At 38.4% G+C, this 20,794-nt stretch overlaps 1 protein-coding gene across 4 annotated transcripts in view; it reads right to left on the bottom strand.

The window, feature by feature from the left end:
* Positions 1-814: 814 nt before the first annotated feature.
* The window catches only part of LOC112159148 (protein tyrosine phosphatase non-receptor type 7), a 26,546-nt gene continuing 6,566 nt past the window's right edge, over positions 815-20,794 (bottom strand). For 2 of the 4 annotated variants that reach the window (XM_024293044.2, XM_036212888.1), the window contains 10 exons: positions 17,329-17,490; positions 16,698-16,878; positions 13,576-13,660; positions 13,400-13,479; positions 6,535-6,672; positions 6,261-6,437; positions 4,047-4,243; positions 3,786-3,899; positions 2,746-2,830; positions 815-1,694 (listed from right to left, as the gene is read on the bottom strand). In XM_024293044.2, coding sequence (XP_024148812.1) covers positions 1,542-1,694; positions 2,746-2,830; positions 3,786-3,899; positions 4,047-4,243; positions 6,261-6,437; positions 6,535-6,672; positions 13,400-13,479; positions 13,576-13,660; positions 16,698-16,878; positions 17,329-17,429 — 1,311 coding nt within the window. In that variant the 5' untranslated portion in view covers positions 17,430-17,490 and the 3' untranslated portion in view covers positions 815-1,541. Of the gene's footprint in view, positions 1,695-2,745; positions 2,831-3,785; positions 3,900-4,046; positions 4,244-6,260; positions 6,438-6,534; positions 6,673-13,399; positions 13,480-13,575; positions 13,661-16,697; positions 16,879-17,328; positions 17,491-19,505; positions 19,786-20,435; positions 20,508-20,794 lie in introns of those variants that run through there. The other 2 variants (XM_024293043.2, XM_024293045.2) reach the window with 2 other exon arrangements.

Below are 20,794 nucleotides of genomic sequence, written 5' to 3'. Positions count from 1 at the left end.
CTTAAACCTTAAATAACTTTCAATATTTACTTTCTGTATAAATATATTTTTTTAAAATTATCTAAGTTAAAAATAAACGCATGATAACATCGGGCCATTAATAACAATAAATGGCCATACCTCTGTGAACTCATCCATGTTGCCACTCCCGCCCGATCCCTCAGGTCTTCCTCCTCCCTTCAGCTGATGGTACCCACTACTCGCCTCATCACCATGGGGGACAGAGCATTCATTCGCTCGGCCCCCCAGCTCTGGAACTCCCTTCCCTCTGATCTACGGAACCTGGATTCACTCCCTCAATTTGCAAAAAAACTCAAAACCTACCTCTTCACATTAGCCTATCCCACCTAATTTGCTGTATTTTATTATATTTATATGTTTTATATGTTTTATGACTGTCATTTTAAGCTGTTTATTATGTTTATTTTTATCTGTAAGGCGACCTTGGGTGTCAGGAAAGGCGCCATATAAATAAAATTTATTATTATTATTATTATTATTATTAATAAAATAAAATGATCCGGAGGGCTGATACAATTGCCTGGAGGGCCGGATCCGGCCCTCGGGCCTTGACTTATTCATTATTTTAATTAGACAGAGAAAACTAGAGAGTTGGGCAACATGATGGACAGAAAAAAAGCTGGTTTCCTTTGTGATCATCTGACAAGCACTAATAAAACCTCAATGTAAAAAGAAACGAACAAAAAAACATTGTTAATGGTAAACAGATAAAATCAGTATCAAATTGCAAATACAGCAAACAATATGCTCCTATGCATTTCGAGAATGCAAAGAATATTTTTCTAGTCAGCACTTTAGATTAGAAGCAACTTTATTGTCAATACATTCAGCAGTGTTATGGCATATGGTAAATACACTTTAACAAAGTTGAAAACATTTAACAGGCTTCAGATCATTCGAACAGTTGCACAAACATTTTGTATCAAAAGTCTGATATATAACCAGTTTAAAAAAAAAAAAACATTTTGACTGACTATTAAAGCAGAAAAAAATGGTAATTAAGTGTACAATTTTATGGACAGCTACTGCAGATTTGACTTCTACATGCTGCCCAGCTACACAAACAAAAACACTAAATAACACACTCAGTACAACCAATGCTGCATTTAATTTTTCATAAGCTTTTCTTCTTCCTAATCTTTTGTGGTAATACTATTTGGAGGCTTGAGATCTGTTTCCATTTTCATTTTAAAAGCTAACAGTCAAAAACTTGTTTTAATCCTATTTAACTGAATAAAATAAAAAAAATTCTATTCTTTGTGCCCTTAATATTTGCCTATATTTTCTGATTTTCCATCCAGATGTGCCTGGTAATGAGCAAAACCAGCTGCAACTACTCCCAGCAGGAGTGCTGCTGGTTCCAGTCCCAGAATGATGAAAGCTTTGGTGCAGTGCTGCCACCTAGTGGCCACAGCAACAACTACGGTCCAGTTCTTTAGAGACTCCTGTCAGCTGCTGAAGCAAATACAGTATAAATAACTATTAACATCTAAATACAACAAAACATTTTCTGTAAAACATTATTTTATTGGATCACTGGCGTAAATCTTGAGGTTATCATTCCAAGAAGACATTAATTCTTGGGTTGGATCAGGACTTTCAACTTTGTCACAGCGATCCACTTGGTTCTGATGGTTCTGTTGTACTGGATCAGGCTGGCCCTGAGCTTGCTCCTGCAATAAAAAGGGAAAACAATAAATAAATAAATATGCATTTGTGTGAGGTTTGCTTTGCTAAAATCAGCAAAAGCCACAAGATAAAGTCAGATTTTAAACCGTTTTTCCTGTAAATATGTCATTTTTCGAATGTGGATTACTTGTTTTAAAATAATACCCTTTGGGTAATTATATATTTTAAATCATTTTTTAATTTACACTTTGCAGCAGTGTGAGTTGATTACTTTAGTGCAGACCGACATTCCTCTCTTTTCCCAGATAAGTCCATATCTGGTGTAAATGTGACCTTAGACTCCAGAAAAAGGGCACAACATGTGGATTAAGTCTTTTAAATATTTTAGCAAATTTTGGAGCCACAAAAACAACAGGAAAAGTGAATGTGTGTGTCATGAGGCGACAGATGTCTGCTGCCCTCTGTTGGTCCGTCAGAATGCAGATGTGCTGGTTGGCAGACAGAAACACTCCTGCAGCTCATCGTTGCTCAAGTCCTGAGCAATGTCGTCTAAAAAGCTCCTTCTAATCAATACCTCGTCGATCCTGTCCTTCACAATCCACTTCTGCTGCAGCGCTGCTCTAGTGTCGCTCCTACTGTGTTTAGGGCTCCCTATTAAGCTAAATATGTCTATGGGTTTAAATCTGAAAGCTCTTGGTCAAATAACCAAACTCAGTGGCCTACTAGAGGAGTGTCCACCCTGAGACTGGAAGGTCGTTGGTTCAAATCCACAGTTGAGTCATACTAAAGACTCAACTAATTCCTCCCTGCTTGACACTTAGCTTCAAGGGGTTAGATTGGGAGAGAGGGGGTTAAAAACACCAAATGGTTTCAGCGCGCGGCTGTGTCTGTAGCTCACCACTCCCCCAGGGGATGGGTCAAATGCAGAGAACAACTTTAAACATTGTTTAAAAACTACTTCCTGTCAGGAACCACAGTTATCGGCAAAGTTAAAAAAGCCACTAATGGAAGGCTTTGTTCAAACATGAAACCTGGAATGTTCTTGTTGCCACAAACACTTAGCTCTGGATGTAGCTGAATGTGTGTGTATTAGACCTGGTTTTGCTGCAGCTGGCAGCTGTACTTGGCCAGTGTGGCATACAGGAACTGGTACTGCTCCACTGTCTGGATCATGCCCCCCCTGCACAGGATGAGAGACGAACAAACAAACATCAGTTTCTTAAAGAAAACAAAAGAGCCATCTTTAGAGGAGGGTCATTTATTTTCTTAACCCTTTAACACCTTAGGTGTCACCAGTGATGCTTAAACACAAAATCTTTAACAACTTTTCAACACGATCAACACAATTCCAGTAAATTCTGAGGGATTAAAAAAACTAAAACACTTGTATCAACTGTGATAACGCTACTTTGAATGCTCTTTTGCTGAAAGTTGTCGCTGGAGATACAGAAGGGATTTGCTGAAAATTGCAAAAGCTATTCATGAAAGAACTACGAAAGAGCGCTGAAGTTGACCAAAAGTCCTGAAAAATGTCTAGTAAAATTGCTTAAAAATCCCTAATACATGCTAATTTTGCAATTAGTGTGTTGCTTAAATATGAGCTAAACTCCAAATTAGCCCAAAAAAACCTTAGTAGAGGCCAGATTAGGTTCTCTTGGAGGAAGCTAGGACTTTGTTTAAACACTGGCTAAACTCCAAAACAGCCTCAAATTCCTCAGTAAACTAAATTAGTGAAAAACGTTAGCGTGCTGCTAAAATAGAAGCTACATTCTAAATTAGCAGCTGAAAACCTCAGTATATAAATTAGCTAAAAACGTTTGCATGTTGCTAAAATATTAGCTAAACTCTAATTTTTTTAATTACTATGAAAAATAAACACATGAATATATATACACATATATATATTATAAGCAGTAATGTCCTGAGCAAGCTAAACATTCTGGTACCATGATTGCTGAAAGTCTGATTGAGTTTAAATAAGCATTCAATAATTACAGTAAATCAAAGAACACAGCTCTGGTGTTAAAGGGTTAATTTCAACGACTCTAGTTTATATATTCATTCAATCAGTGTTTTGTTTTTTACTTCAGAACAAGAAAGGGGAGAGAAAACTAGAGAGAAAGTAAGGGTCTTACCTGTCGAGGCGAAGCCTACAAACTGTCTCGAGGATGTCGACCTGAGCGGTTTCTCTGAGCTGCTGACAGCAGATACTGCTGGCTATGAAACAGCCGGTCCTGCCGATGCCTGCACTGAACCGAGGAGAGGAAGCGAAAGAAAGTTACAGCAGTAATATTACGTTAACAGGATGAAGGACACGTTGGACCAATGGCTGGATCTGGATCAAGGCTTCGTCTGCCACCATGAAGTCAAAGAACTCTGACGGACTCCAAACCAACCTGCAGTGAACAATGACGGGTCCCAGGCCCGCTTGGAGGCCAGAGGTCGGTTGAGAGCTGAAGGACGATTCAAGCGACTTCCGGTAAACTTCCACCTCCTCCACCAGTCTCAACAGAGAAGTGATGCATTCTGGGATGTGGTGGTCGGGCCAAGAAGTGAACCAATAATGTCTGACGAGACGACACTCTGAGGCCAGCTGCACAGGTGTACAAACACACATTTATTATTGTAATTAACCATATAGTTTATTTCAGTTTTCATTCTTCACAGTTTTTATTCAGACCTCCAACTCTGATCCTCGTGAGTTACCACCCTGCTTGTTTTAGAGATAATCCTGCTTCAGTAATTGCTGATTAGCTGGATTGAGTGAGTCAGCACTCTGTCTCCCCCTCTGGCCATCAGCGGGAGCACTCTCCAGAGTACTGACTGCACTACATCTCCCAGCAGCCCCAGGGCACAGTTCCTGGATTCTGCTCAGCTGGTTCCAATCTGACAATCACCCACCTGCTTCTTAAGCAGCATACATGGCAACACTCAGAGTGAAGTATTGTTGGTACCACTCTGCCTGCATTACTGAGCGTTTCTATCTGGACCTGATCTTCTGTTTCTGATTCTGCTTTATCTCCGATTGCTGCAGCCTGTCCTGACCCTCACCTGGACTCTGACATCTCTGATCCCACGCTCATGATGGACCCCTGCCTGTCTGACCCAGATTTAGCTTTGTGGACTTTTAGCTGTGCTTCGTATCTTTCTGAACTACTACATCTGCTGCACGTGGAACCAGATGTCTGCCCGTTTGGGACACCAGAGCTACTGTATGTCCCACATGTGTCAAAGTCACGGCCCGGGGGCCGGATCTGGCCCTCCAGGTAATTATATCCGGCCCTCCAGATCATTTTATTTTATTGTTATTAATGGCTCGATGTTATCGTGCACTCATTTTTAATTTGTATAATTTTGACAAAATGTATTTTTATGGAGAATCAAATATTGGAAGTTATTTAAGGTTTAAGTTGATTTATTCTGGAATAATATTCCTGCCTGTTTTTATTAATAATAATGTTAAGTTACGGTTTTAAAAATTGGGATTCTAATAGGTTTTTGGACTATTTTGGTATTTACCAAGGGTTTTTTTTTTTTTGGGCTATTTTGGAGTTAAGTTAATATTTCAGCTACATGCTAGCTGTTTTGGCTTTTTCTCTAGTTTTTATTTTTGTCAGTTTTTTTAAGCTGTTCTGTTATTAGGCTAATATTTTAGCCAGCTATTAGCTTCAGCGTTTCAGCTATCAACTTCAGATGCTAGTGCATCTTCAGCGGCCAAATTCATCTTACAGCATTCACACTAACATTATCGTAGGTAGTGCTATATATCTAGTTCATAATTATCTTATAAAGTTATGGTTTTAAAAATGTAGTTTTAGAGAGGTCAATAAATGTTTATCTTGTTTGGCCCGTGAGCTAAGGTGTGTTTTGGATTTTGACCCCTTGTGCGATTGAGGTTGACCCCCCTGGTATATCCGAATTCCAACCTTATTACCTAAATACTAAAAAACTAAATAGTGCAGGACAATTTAAAGAAATTCGGACACGATACTCACCACTTTTCTTTCGTTTTGCTAAATGTTGGATATGACGTCATTAAATTCACAAAGTGAAAATGTAAACATTTTACGTGTCTAATTGTGACTCCACTGAGTTCTGATGATAAAAAATGGGGATAGATTGTTTTAAAAAAAAATACTAGAAAACATATTTGTTTTCACAAAAATTGTTCAACCGCAATGCATTGTGGTCTATATTCGCTAACGTAGTGAGAATTAAAGCACGCTAGTTTTTCTCAAAAACTTCTGGGAAATTTTTAGTGCACTCGATTTTGGTTTAGTACATTGGGACAGCTCTAGAAAATGGCGAACTCACTATATAGTGAATTGGGAAGGAACTTGGACATAGTTTCTGATTGACTGAACACACCTGATCCAGGTGAGCAGGAATTACTGAAGCAGGGTTAGCTGAAACCAGCAGGGCGGAAGCTCACCAGGAATGGGGTTGGAGAAAACTGTTTCAATATCAGATGTCAAATTGTGCTGAGGTCCATTTATGGAGTCAGTTGACAATTTTTTACATGGCTAATGCAGGCAGCTGTGACTCAGAGGTCGAGCGGCTGTTTCACAGCTGAAGCTCACATGTAGACATCAGGCAGACACCAGTCGTACCTGGACCTCCATGTCGGTGACGGTGAAGCCATGTTTCTCCTGACAGTCTTTTAGTCTGATCACGAATCTGCTGAACCGTCTGGTCTCTTCCTCATCGTCCTTCTGATGCTCCTCCATCTTTTCCTCTGTCACCTTCTCTATGTCATATCGGGGCAGCGGCCAGTAAGGCTCACATTTCTTAAAAGAAAAAAAAAGTAATGCATATTATTTCAGTGTTTCTCCAGTTTTCACTGTGGTTAATATAAAAAAATGTAGAAGTCACAGACTGACTGACCACATCATTCTCCTTGAGTCTGGTAACCATGACGATGATGCTGCTCTTCTCCTGCCACACCATGTCCCAGAAATCTCCAACGGTGTGCACCATCGGCCCCTGAGTGGCAATATATGCATTCGGAGCCTCTTTATAGCCCTGCAAGACATTCACCGTGACACGATTACTCAACAAAACCAATCATTATGTCAGCAAACATGTTTATGACATCGGTCCTAGCAGGCTTCCTCGTTGTTGACAGCAAAATAAGAGCAAGGCAGAGAAACAGAAACTTTCATTTACAGTTTTATTTTGAAATGTTTTCTCCTTAGAAACATTTTACTTCACTCTTGGTTTCAGTGTTATGTTTACTTTGCATATATTTCCTGTTTTATCACCTTCATTGTTTAGGGCAAGGGTCTCAAACTCGATTCACGTTGGGTCCACTGAAGGTGGAGTCTGGCTGAGGCTGAGCTGTATGGAGTTCCATTTGTGCCAAAAATATGTTTTTGCGTCTACTTTCTATATCTTTAGTCCATTGTCTATGTCTAATGAACAAGTTTATTGAACCTTTGTTCATGTCTATATACTACTAAGCAAAATCTTCTGTGTGTCCTGTGAAACGATGGGGGCTAACGGCGCTAGCAACGGTTGCTAAGGACTTTTCTGACGTCCAGATCCAACGACAAAAGTAGACGCAAAGTTTCAAACGTTAAGCTGAAACTTCACAAAGCTATCATCAAAGAAGCGTGGACATGCAGAAGATATTGCTTAATAAACTTTCATATTAAGGCGGGGGCCGGAAAATATCAACTGGGGGGCCACAAATGGCCCGCGGGCCGCCAGTTTGAGACTTCTAGTTTAGGGAAACTTTCTTTCAATGTTCTTTATTTCCAGTAATGTATTTTTAGTCATTTTTATTCCCACATTTCCTCATATTTTCTGATATTTGCCCACTTGTTCACACGTTTTAATATTTTTAACGCACCAATAATTTAGAACTGCAAAGGTAAAAACAATAGAAACCATTTGAATTTAAGGTTTGACCTTTGACTTATTCTTTAAACAGAGTTCTTGTTTTGTGCATCTGTGCAGAGAAGCTCAGTTGTTTCTTACATACCTCTAAAACCACTCCACATCCTTGAACGTATACAGCGGAAAATTAGAACTTTTTTTGGTTAAAAATCAACATTTAGAGACCACTGCTTTTGACTCTCGCGCACACACACACACACACACACGCTCCAGACTGTGAGTAAAGCGTGGGCAGCGAGGGGAGATGAGTCAGGGACATGTCACTTCCTCCCTCACTTCCTGTGGTTTTCCTGCTTGTCAAACTCACTCATGCGATGACAAAATCAATGGCTTCTATCTGACTTTCTGTCTGCTGAGCTGTCACACACACACATTTTTATTATCCTTTGTATTTTTGTTTTAACTCAATTACCTGTTTGCATGTATAAAAATCTACTTTGTTGTCCAACTTTAAAGCCATCAACTCACATATGCGTTTGAATTGATGTGGTTGTTGCCTGTTGGGAGGCTGCTTGGTGGTTAGCACTCTCAAGTTCAAATCCTGGCTGTGTTCAGAGTTTTCAAGTTTCCCCTTGAGTGGCGTTTCTCTCATATTCCCAAAAGACGCTTTACAGGTTCATTAGAGGCTTTAGATATGTGTGAGTTTGTGTCATCGTCTGTCTCTATGGTCCTCCCTGTGATGATGGACCGGCCAACGGTCCAGGATCAATCACGCCTTCAGTCAGCAGTTGCTGGGTAGGCTCCTGTGAACCGGAATAAGCAGGTATAGAAATCAAATACATGTTTTTTGTATTAAGAACTGACCATGACCGCCGTAGCTCCTCTCTACACGCAGGCCAATTCTCAATCTAGCAAAAATCCCCAAAATATGGTGTCATCTAACTAAGATCAACTTATTGTGTCCTGTGCAGTACGGGTCTAGTATTTTTCATTTGAAAATTTGATAGAAATGTTTTGTGAAGAAGACAGAGACACAAACACTCTTGGTGTGTTCTAACAAGTTAGTGCTGGACCTATTTCTTGATAAATAAGTAACAAATTCTTATTTCCTTCCATATCACTGAATGAAATAATCACACAGATTCACACTCACACCCTTTTATGCATAAAATATTTACCATTTACCCATATGTAGAGTTAAGTTGGACAAATTGTGTCGTGTGTATTAAACCAAACCCAACATTACTTGTACAAATTTTGAACCAAACTTTACATAAACCAATTATCTCTTCTACTTCCCCTTTTTCCAGCTGTATTAAGTAATACCACAAGATCTAACTCGCTCATCTGTTTACAGAGTAAACTAGCAGGTTTGTTGTGAATCCAAGAAAGACTTAAAACTATGAATGAACCTGCAGCGATAGTTCTTTTTTTAATCCTAAAACATGTCTTTTTGAAGAAGCAGCTTTGTGGTAATTCCACCTTCTTACTTTCTTTGTTCCCAGAACTGTCATCGTTGACGTTGCGTAGAAAACAAAACCTTTACAGACATGTTTCTGTCATCAAATAATAAACTGTACCCACTGCCAAGTGTAAATATCCTCAGGAAAAAGAAAATCTGCCTCTTGAGGTTAGAGATCAAAATAGCAGACATACTTATGAATTTCACCGGCTAATAAAAAAGGCATCACGTAGAACAAAGTTATCACAGTCAAACAGTTCAGAACATTCTCTTGAATAGAGCTATAGATTTCAGAGTAACACTGAAAAACACTGACCTCAAATTTGACCTTTTGACTTTGCATGTAGCAATTTAAATCAAAGTATTAATAACTGGTTTTATTGCTAAAATTGCTTTAAATAAACAAAAGGAATCAGCTTTTTTCTGTAGTTAGGACATTTTTTTTTTGAAAATGCACAATCATCACTCTGCAAAATTACGTGAACTTAAATTGCGCTTTTCTATTTATTTATTTCTATTTTTACTCACAATCATAATAGCAGAGCTGCTAAAGAAGACACAAACAAGCAATGAGGACTTCAGGGTGTCCAAAGGACACTTCAACACACATGGGCATGGTCACACATTGTCCCACTAACGCTCTGCAGGCACATATTAACCAGAACATAATCTTAATCTTTGCTTTGACCTCAATAGCCATAAAAAAGATCTTTAATCTAAGTCCGTGCATGGTCCCCCATAAAACAGCAGCTCTGGCAATTAGGTTATTAAAGCAAGTGCACATGCATGCACTCTCATACGCCCACACTACGTGGAAGCGTTAGCACACAAACCCTCACCATCAACATGTTTGTCTTTTTAATGAAACCCACAAGAAATGTTCTATTTTTCTTCACAGTCAGCAGTTGTTTCAGTTTCCCATCACTAATCACATTAGAACTACTTTCAAACATTTACAGTAGTGGCATAAATCTTCATTTTTTTCTAATTGCAACGCTGGAAACTAGAACATTTTCTTTTTTTACATCTTACTTTGCATTTTAGAACCACAATGCATATTTGCAGGAACATCAAGTTTTGCACAAGTACATGAAACTTCATTAGTTAGCTCATTGAGTTTATAGCAGCGTTTCTCCAGTGACTGCAAGTTTTCCATTTTAGGGTAATTTATGCTGTGTAATTTAAGGCCCGAGTGCCATCTCTCCAACAATTCTTTAAAATTCAAATGTATAAATGCCTCAAACCTATAATGCAAGAATTGTTCTTTTGGTATGTTTGTAGTGAAAGTTTATTCACATGGATTTCAGACTGATTAAACCAGGATGTCACTAGAAAAGTTGCATTACCTGTGATAATGCTAGTGTGAATGCTTTGTGCTGAAAGTAGTCGCTGAAAATGCTAAAGCTTTTTGATGAAAATGGTGACACAATTGACTTTAATTGCTGAAGGGATTTACTGAAAATGCAAACGCTATTTGCAAAATGTTAAATTTGCTAAAAGACTGGAAATTTCATTTAAGTACTATGAGAGAGCGCTGAGATTGACCTACATTTCTGAAAACTTTTGTGGTAAAATTACTTAAAAATTCAAAATATGTGCCAATTTAGCAAAATATTTAGCATGTTGCTTAATAATAATAATAATAATCTTTATTTATTTATCACCTCTCAAGATAAAAATCCCAAAGTGCTTCACAATAAAATACAAGTAAAACACATAATATAAAAACAGAATATAAAAGCCACTGGACTATCTGGGAATGGTATTTGTCAAGAGCACAAACCAGGACCTCAGTTTTATCACCATTTAGTTGGAGAAAGTTGTCGTTCATCCAACTCTTGAAAAATCCAGACACCTGCATAAAATTTGTATTTCAAAACCATCCTGAGGTTTAAAAGACACATAAAGCTGAATATCATCAGCATAAAAGTGATAAGAAATATCATTAAAAGTCCTCAAAATGTGCTGCAAAGGTAACATAAACAGTAAAAGTCCAAAACAGAGCCTTGTGGCACACCAGAAGAGGAGGATGCAGAGGAGGACTTAAACTTTGAGGATTTCACAGAAAAGGATGTTGCTTTATTACTAACTAAACTCCAAAATAGCAAAAAAATTCCTCAGTAAACTGAATTAGGAGCCCAGTCTCAGTAAAATGCGTACATATGCCACGATTTGGGAAATACCGTGTATAATATACGCCAAAACCGGTTTTTGCGTGCATATAATACGCGCGGTCCTAAACGTGTTAAAGTCTGTTTTCCACGTTTGACACGTCCCCTGGTGGAGCCGTGAGCATCACAGACAGCCCCACAAACGAACAATTTGCTTTTCTAACCCTAACCATAACCGTAATCCTAACCTTAACCAGGAACGACGTCATTTAGAAAAGAGCCGGAGGATTTCTGACCACGTGATCAAAACGAAACCTAAAAAGCGTGTATATTGTATGCCGGCACAACCTATCCTCTACCATTGCGTATCATATGCACGCAAAAAGCGTGTTTGGCGTATATTATACACGGTATTTCAGAGTGCAAAGTCGTGGCATATGTACGCATTTTACTGCGACCGTGTTGGAATTAGTCAAGATCGTTTTGTAGGCTAATTCTAAATTAGCCTACAAAACAAGCCCAGTAAATAGCAAATTAACCCCAAACGACAGCATGTTGCTAAAATATTTGGTAAACTCAGAATCTTTTAAATAATTACTATGAAAGATGAAAACATAGCCATAAATATATCTTAAAGCTTGTTACTATTCTACCAAAAATGTAGAGATTTGAATACTTTCTCATTCATTTTCTATGAGGGCATTTTTTGGCTAAATATTTAAAAAAACTATAAAGTTCATGAATACAAAAAGTACAAGCAGTAATGTCCTTAACAAGCTGAACGTTTGGATACCAAGATTACTGAAATCGCTGTAAGTGGGACTGAGTTTCTACCTGCCGAAAACATACAAAAAGGAGCAGGACAATCAATTAGCTCTGCTTTATGTAAGTTAAATTAAACTCAATGTAACAATTCTAAATACGTCCTGGAGAAATAACTGAAAAACAGTGAAGACTGACTTGTTACTTATTCTTCCAAGTTTTGGCAACAGCTCAGAGTAATCAGCTGATCACAGTACATGCAGTAAAAAAAACAGTGGAGATGCAATCTATGGATGAAAATCAGAGAGTTTCTATAAAAGGAAAGCGGCCTTTCGCCACTTGTTAAGCACCAATAACCACATCAAAGATAGAAGAGAAGAGGATCAGGTCAAACGGCACATTCAGAGCAGATACAGACTCAGATAAAAGTCGTCTGTGTCCTTCTTTATACAGGAGCAACACTAACATGATACTGTAGTTCACTGGGGAAAATAGAGCCAGTAAAACCTTTCCATATAACACATAGGTTACTGTTAAAATGACAATTCAAGAAAAAGCTATTAACTGATGTGGTGTGCTTCAAACTTAATCAGAAGTTTTGTACAAACATATTTTATTAATCCTTTTTGAAAAAAATAAAATTAAAAACCATCAAAATAATGAAATCTCAAGTTTTAACTGATAAACATCAGTTCTCTGATTGCAAATGACATTTTTTTTTCCCATGTTTTCTTGACTTGAATACGAGTTCTTCTCCTAAACCTACGGCTTCTCCCTACTCCTCCAATTGTAGGGGCATTAGAGGGGTAGAGGTCGGCATATTCGCGGATACCTCCAGTCCCTAACCCCCACAAATACAGGGCGACTACTGTAAACGATTTGTTTTTTTTGCCTCATGTCATTTTATCCCTTTGAATTTTCTTTAATTTACTATCCTTTGCTTATCCAAGGTTTTTTTTTCAAGATAAACCTTTATGACTTTTTTCACCTCCCTGCACACTTTACTGTTCCATTGACTGTATATGTCCTTGTTTATCTCGTAAGGTGCAGGTACCGGATCCTGACTGACAATGCCCCCGGCATGGGTTGTGCAGGTGATGCTTTAGTGCCTGTTGGGAGGCCTGTAGATCTCACGCTCTGATGGTCTCATTTTCTAAATTCAGTCAAGGAGACGTGCAGGCTAACTGTGTGCCCTGTACAGGTTTGCCCATTTTTCCCCCTGCAGACAGTCCATATGCACCTGCGAGGGCAGTTGTGACTCAGACTTTAAGAATTTACTGAACCAAAAGAGGAGAACTGACTCTTTTTTTTTTTTTTCCATTCAAACCGAAACCGGGGTTTTGTTCTGAAAATCCCTCGATTTGAATTAGCAGATTTAAGATATTAAGAAGTGCAAACTCCTGACACTTTGATTTCCATTATTAACGCTGTGGCGGCTCCATTAAAAGCATTTGGTAATTTGAGTTTGTGCCTATTTGGAGTTCTGTTGCAGTGGTTTGTCAAAACAGATTTTTGAAGTGAAGTAGGGAATAAAGCTTTTCTAACATAGTTAAAACAAAAAAAGTGTGAGTTTCACCTTGATGTAGTTTGCATTGATGTAACGCTCCGGTCCTGGATCTTCTTCTGGGTTCCTCAAGATCACACGGCTCTCAGGGTCTGAGCAGTAAACAACAAACCGCAACGACAGTAGAGAAGTGAAAACCACAGCAGGACAGTTTCTGTCAGAGGACGACGGAGAGATAAGTCACGGACTGGGGAGGATGGTTTTGTATCTGTCTTTCATTGTGTGTCCTGGAGCGTTGAGGTCTGCAGGGTTCACAAAGTTTGTGGGGATTTTCTGTGAAGGAGAAAGGGGCAGTTTAGAAAAATGAACATGTAATTCACAAACACTTCCTTTATGTTCTCTCTAAAGTTGATGGTGCTTATAGCTGACAAATCAAATGAAGCTGAGATAATTAGAAAAATAGGAAGAATAAGTTTACATTTATGAGAATGCACAGCGAAAAAAAACACAGAAATTAGGCTTATCCTCTCGATTTTTACTATATATATTTATTTCTATTTTAAAATGGAGACATTATCATTAAAAAATAAAGCATAAATAAAATATTCTTATTTTTGTGGGTTTTTATGCTTATTTCCAGATTTTTTTTTATGCATTACTTCCGCTTTTTTTAAAACTTTTTTATATTTCCACGATTGTAGTTCATTATTAGTTACATTTGCATATTTTCACATTTTCTGATACTTCCTTTGAAGAATGTAAAGAACATCCTAGAAGCAGCTAAAACAATCTGTGTTACAGCTGCAGCAGTTTGTGCACAAGACGACCACAAAAAGAAGCGGCGTGGGAGGAGGGGAGGCTTGTTTTCAAATGATGTGTGCAGTGGCGAAGTTTTTCGCCCCGGCGACGATGTAAATCCATTACCTGACAGTTATACGCTTTATGAAGTTTTTATTTTTCTTTGCCTCAGTTTTAACCCTTTAACACAGGAGCTCAAGTGTTTATGTTCTTTGATTTGCTGTAATTTTATAAATTGTTAACATGATCAACATAATTCCAATAGATTCCTTCAGAATCTGCTAGAATTACGTTAATTGTTTTGAAAAGTTACAGTACGTTAAAGATTTTAAGTTTAAGCGTCACCGGTGTTAAAGGGTTAAATTGGTTAAAGCAAATGGGGCCTTCCGCGGGTTCTCCGCGGGTCCTCCGCGGGTCCTCCGCGGTAGGGCTGTGGATCGTTGCTTAGGTGTCGATCCGATTCGATTCCCAAATCAAGCTCAACGATTCACGAATAGAACCACAATTCTTAATATAATGTTTGCTGCTATGTGTATGTCTATTTACTGGATGGGGGAAAATTGAAATTATTTGTATTAAATCACCAACTTTATTTAGAACGGGAGATCAGAATCGACAAAACTGATTAATACACAAATATTTCAATAGAAAGAAATGGTGTTTGTCATTTTAAACATCTTTTATTTTAAGTTATTGATTTAGTTTTTGTCAACCTTCTGGTTAAGTCCATCAGTAATATAAAGAAAAATGCAAAAAGAATAAAAAATCATTGTTGTTTTTGATCATTTATCTACAAAATCTGAAAATGTTCTCCACACTTTTCTATCCTCAAAGTTCTTTAACATTTTACGTTCTAAGCGTTACATATTGGTGCAGAGCCTGTATAAGAAAAGGCGAATTCCTTTTTTTCAGAAGTTGTCACTGAGAGGAACTTCATTCTCAATTTTTAAACAGAAAAAAAGCTCTCACTAGTTTTCATTTGAAAACCAGAAGTTTCATCGACATGAATGTTTGCTTACTTCCAGCGACATTAGCGCCGCTCTTTCGGCTTTGTTTTAGTTCATAATCTTAAAGTCCAACATTATTCTGCATTTCAGGGCAAAAATACATCGCCCCAAGATAATATTTTACTACACTCTAGTATATTTATAAAGATCGTGAATCAGCGATCTTGGACAACGGGAATATTTATACTCGAATTTTCTGGAGCAAATCACGAGCATCCAAGCACCTGGATACTTGTTACAGCCCCCTCCGCGGGCCCTCCGTGGGCCCTGCGCTGCCGGCTCGCGCAACCCAACAATCGTTTCAGTGTCTGGTCCATTTTTTGTGCTAGCCGCCAGCGATTTGCGTCAATCCTGGCAGAAGGTTACGTCAACACACACGAGAAAATCTGGTCAATTTTCAAAATAAAACCAATTTTTCACAAAATTGATCATATTTTTGTATCTAAACAGACGGTAGAGATGAAAACACAGTATTCCCTCCTTTTTCGTGGGCATTAGGGACCAGAGATCTCCACGAATAAGGAGAACCCCCCCAGTCTCTGTCTCACCCCCCACCCCTTGTGGCCAAAGAATGTCTGTTACTCTCTCCCGCTAGCTTACTGCCCCTCACACCTCCAGCATAACATCAACAGGTTGCGGTTCGTCGATTATGGCTTTTGGACACCTGCAATCTTTTTTAAATGGCTTTTTTTGTCTGCTCCTGATTCACAATGATTTGAATAAAGAGATATTAAAACATGCAATTTTAATCTTTATTTTCTTCATATCTGTCCTCCATCATCAGACGGAACATGTTAAAAATAAAAAAAATAAAAATTCTCTAATTTCTTAATGGTAGTTTTCACTCCTGTCAAACAAATGTCCACATCTTCAGAAATTCCTCAGCTATCAAATTCCCTTTAGTCTTCCAGAAATCCCAACCCACTGGCCTAAAAGTATTCTGGTTCATCTCTCTAAGGTCAGTTATGTTTTTGCAAAGACAACTTAAAGAGAGGATTCGGGATGTGAAACAGTCACCAGATTTCAAATGAACAGGTATAAGAGAGTTGAGTAAAGTATATCTCAGTTTTGGGGCTCATGAAAGGGACATTTTATGAATCTTAAGGCATATATGTCTACGTTTTGGTGAAAAATCGTGGCTCTGTGGCATGTGGTGTTGGAGTTATGGCAATTAATCAGCACATTTATGTCCTCAAAAACCCTCTCTTCACACTCTAAGTGATGATGTCATCGCTCTAGCTCCAGAACATTTCATTAAACTCCATTGACTTCCATAAGAAATCAAAGAATGATCTAAAATTTTGATCACATTTGAATTTTAATTGTTTAAAAACCATAAATCAAACATAATACAACTGAAAACAGCCCATTTTCTGCATGGAAATTTAAAGGTTGTATAATTAAAATGTTATATCTTTCAATTATATCTTCAAATATCCATTTAACAAGCAGGAATTTCCTGAGCGAGCTGAAAGTTTTGATCCTACTGAAAGCATGAAGGAGTTTTTACTTGATGTATTTGAGTCTGAATTGTGCATTCAGTGACTGAATTCAGCTCCCTTCACCTGGTACTCGGCGTCCAGAGCCTTCGCGTCAGCAGCGGCGTCCTGCAGCAGAGCGTGTGTGAGAGGCCTGGAGGAGGTGTGAAGCAACTGAAGCCACACCTCTTTTGGGGTGGAGACGTGACACACCGCTTCCACGCCCAGATTGCTTACATCCAAAAGCAAAGACAGGTTGGAGCCTCTCCTTTAAATAAAAAAAATGACTGATTGATTTTAAAAGATTCGCACAACAGCGAAAAAGTTGTAAAGTTTGACCTCCAGTTTGGCATCTTTTGCCTGAAACTGAAGACGAAAATGTTAAACCATCTAGACTTTTGGTTGTTTTGGCTTTAAGAGTCTTGCTGGGAAATTCCATTAAACGTTAGCATTAGGCTGCTAGCGGACTTTAGCTTTAGGTGCTAAATCGATCTATATTTTTATGAATCGATTATTGATCTATCAAGCTTAAATCGATTAATCGATTTCATTAACCCAGCCCTATTTGAGACATTTATCCTGGATCATTTCTACCAGAACAACAACCGGACAGCCAAAAAGACCACGTTTGACCACATTTGTAGGGAATACATCATGGCTCTTTACATGTTTTTTGGATGCTAAATGATTTTTGTGTTTTTTTTTGCGTAACACGCACCTCTCCTGAAGGCGGACTGAAGCTTTCCGGGGAGGCGTGGTCATGGGTGGGGGTGTCACTGGATCCTCAGCGGGAAGGGAGGTGGAGCTTACTGCCGCCATGCTTATAGTTGGTGGGTGTGGCTTGTATGAAAGGCTTTCAGCTCTCCACCTCAACACCGTGCTGCAGAAGAGAGACAAACTATTTAACTCTTTAACACCTGAGGCGTCGTCGGTGACTCTTTAATATACTGTAACTTTTAACTTTAACTAATTTGGCCTGATCTAATTAGTTACAGTAAATTAAAGAACATGAACAATGGAGCTCATGGACTTAAAGGGTTAACTGGGGAGGGGTCATTCTTCCTTCCACCTCACATGAAACAACAGAAGCATCGAGGCAAATGAAGTTGTGGGCCACTGGAGCCAGTTCACCCAAATTCCAACCCTTATCTCTGACTTAAAAAAAACTATATAATGCAGGACCATCTAGTGTCTTAAAGTTTAAAAGCAATTCGGACACCTTTTTTTTTTTAAATAAGTGGTGAAAATGACGTAATTGATTTCACAAAGTGAAACCTAATCAATATGTTACATCGGTACCCCTACATAGTACTTCAGTTTTTTTGGTATTGAAGGAAAACTTATTGTGAAATTCATGCAGAGATATTAAAAAAAACAGCACATTTTCTTAATAAATGTAACTAATTTGCAAAGAAATGTTCACATGCATTTTTGTGCCACATATTCGGCATGTCCCAGTTTGATCACCTGCAGAAATCAGGTCAAGCATGAAGTTTCAGACTTGATCAAAATAGGATGTTGCACCTCGATCAGAGATTGCAAATATATTTATTTTCATTATTTTGATTCAAGCTTTGTATTTCAAGTTAATTATGACAGTTAAGTTCTCCAGTAAGGGTCTCCTCTGCAAATCATGAACAGATCTCTACATTTTATTTCTGTAAAGAGCAGCTAAAGCATGCCTGCTGTATGGAGATACTCTACAGTCTATGAGAAGTTTGTGAAGTTTAAGAGGATGTAAAGACAAAACTGCATTGGCATTTCAAAAACACAAATTAAATCAGCCCAAAATGCACCAAATATTATTTAGAATAGGAACAATTCAGACAAAGTAGTTTGTTAATGTTTGTTTCTCTCCAAAAAAAATACATTTTATTATGCAAGCCAGAAAAAGACAGCAAGGACTGAGTTTCCATGTCTAAAAAAACACATTTCTCTTACTTAATGTCACTGTTGGACTTTCATTTGCTTATTTGTTCAGATGCCTGCTGGTTGTTTTTCCTTCTTATCAAATGTTAGTTTGAATTTTCACTATTTGGGTGAAGGCAGGGTACCCCCTGAACAGGTCACCAGTTTGTTGCAGGATCACACATGCAACAACAATTTAGACATACTAATATAACCTGTGAAGCAGGTTTTTGGAGAAAACCAGGAGAACATGCAAACTCCACACAGAAAAGTTTCAGTTTGGATTTGAACCAGGAGGTAACAGCACCAACAACTGTTTTTATTCATCTTTTAATATATTCGATTTTAGTGTCAGGACTGTGAATCAGCAGGCACTCCAATTCAAATATTTCAGAACCAGAAAACCGTGTCCTCAACTTTTCTGTGAATCCAAGACTTTCTAAGTGTTCAGGTGTGTCTCTGGTGCTTGTGTGGGCTGTCACTGCATGTCCAAACGGGTCTTAGCCCTGTTTGGAGTCAGAATGGACTGGTTTCCCTCTCACAGTTGGCATAGAAACCCCTCAGCACCCTATCAGAAAGGAGAAGATGCCAGAAAAGGTGGAGCTGTTTGCCCTGGATTCTGTGGAAGGAAGAAGGTCGATGTATAACTGGTGCAAAGCTAAACTCATCCATGGATGCATGGACATCCAAATGTCTCTATACAGTCTACGCTGTAGGCGTCATGTTTGAAACTGCAGGGGAGATAAACTCTCAAAACTCCTCCAAAAAGGCTTTCCTAATGGAAGAAAGTGATATATCTGCCTTGTTTTATTAATTCAAAACACAGAACTCCATCTGCGTGTTTCTGTAATGGATGTCAGGGATGTATCATGTTGAGAAAAACTTCTTTTTATGCCAACAGAAAAAGATCAACTTCAAACAAACCTGCAGCCAGAGCGAAGGGGTTTCACACAATTCACCGGAGGAAATAAAAACGTTTGCACTCACCGTTTCACCTTTTCCCATCCAGTTGAGCTTTTTCCAGTTTACCTCAGCTGAACGTTCCACTGTGTTTCTGTCATTTATCAAAGTCGCAGCACACGGATGCAAACTTCTGTCATCAGCCTCAACTATGACGAGGCAGAAGCTGTTATCATGTAGACTGTGTGAGCGTTATCGCATCACAGTGCGTTTCCACAGATCACATCTGAAACGCCTCACAGTGTCTCCATCGGAAGAGACTTTCCTCATAGCAGGAAGTCAGCGCGCCCACGCACAACTTACTCAACATGCTTCAGTCAGTACCCTAAAATGCCAAGCACAAGACGTGTGTCGTCTGATTTAATGGACTCCAAAAAACAAAACTTTAAACTTTTGTGTTGTTTTTCAGATCAAAACACCAAAGTCACAAACCTTCTGCTGGGATGTCTGAATTCTGCTGCTGCTGTTCAGGCCTTCCTTTGTATGTTTCAGTGTTTGTAGATATAAACTTCTAAACATATTTGCTACTAAAATGATTAAAGTTTGACTGTTGTGTGAACTTGATTACATTTTATTCAACCAAAGGACGTTTTCCCTTCATTATCTTGGACCATGATTTTTCCATCTGCAGAAGATAAATCAGGTTTCTTTTCTGCTCATGAATAATGTTCACCATTTATATTTTCACTTTTACATTCTGCAATTTTTTCAGAATTATGCATTTTCCTTTGTAAAAACTCCTTTAGAATCTACTGGACTGATTTTGTTAACAGTTCAAAAGTTACAGTATATCAAAGAACATAAATACTGGAGCTCAAAATCAAGACAAATCTTTGTCAGAATTAAGTTAAAAATCAGCTAATGCAATAATATTATTTTCTTCTCTTTTAGACTGCTCTAAAACCTCTAGAAAAACCTGGTTAGCTGGTGAAAGATGGGATTCTGTAAATCACTCACAAGAAGTCGATCATCCCTCAATCTTCCATCACCGCTTCATCAGGGTTACACGTAACTGGACCCTACCGAGCTTTCATCGGCTGAAAGTAGAGATCAATCTGGACACTAATGAACCCATGAAGCCTTTTTCTGGACTGTGGGAGGAAACGCACACAAACACGAAGAGAACATCAAACTCCTCAGAAAAAGGAGCAAAGATTTCTACCAGAAAGTTTTTGCTGAGAGTGCTAACCACGACACCATCGTACATTTTGAGGTTGATCAACTTGAAAAGATATTTGTGTGGTTATCGTGTGAAAGCTTTAAAGCATTCACACTTTTATGATCCTGTTTCTCTTTATTATTTTTTTTTATTTATT

Source organism: Oryzias melastigma, linkage group LG7 (genome assembly GCF_002922805.2).
Source record: "Oryzias melastigma strain HK-1 linkage group LG7, ASM292280v2, whole genome shotgun sequence".
Taxonomy (NCBI): Eukaryota; Metazoa; Chordata; class Actinopteri; order Beloniformes; family Adrianichthyidae; genus Oryzias; species Oryzias melastigma.
The sequence above is the reverse complement of the archived record's forward strand: the minus strand, read 5'-3'. Positions and strand labels throughout refer to the sequence as shown.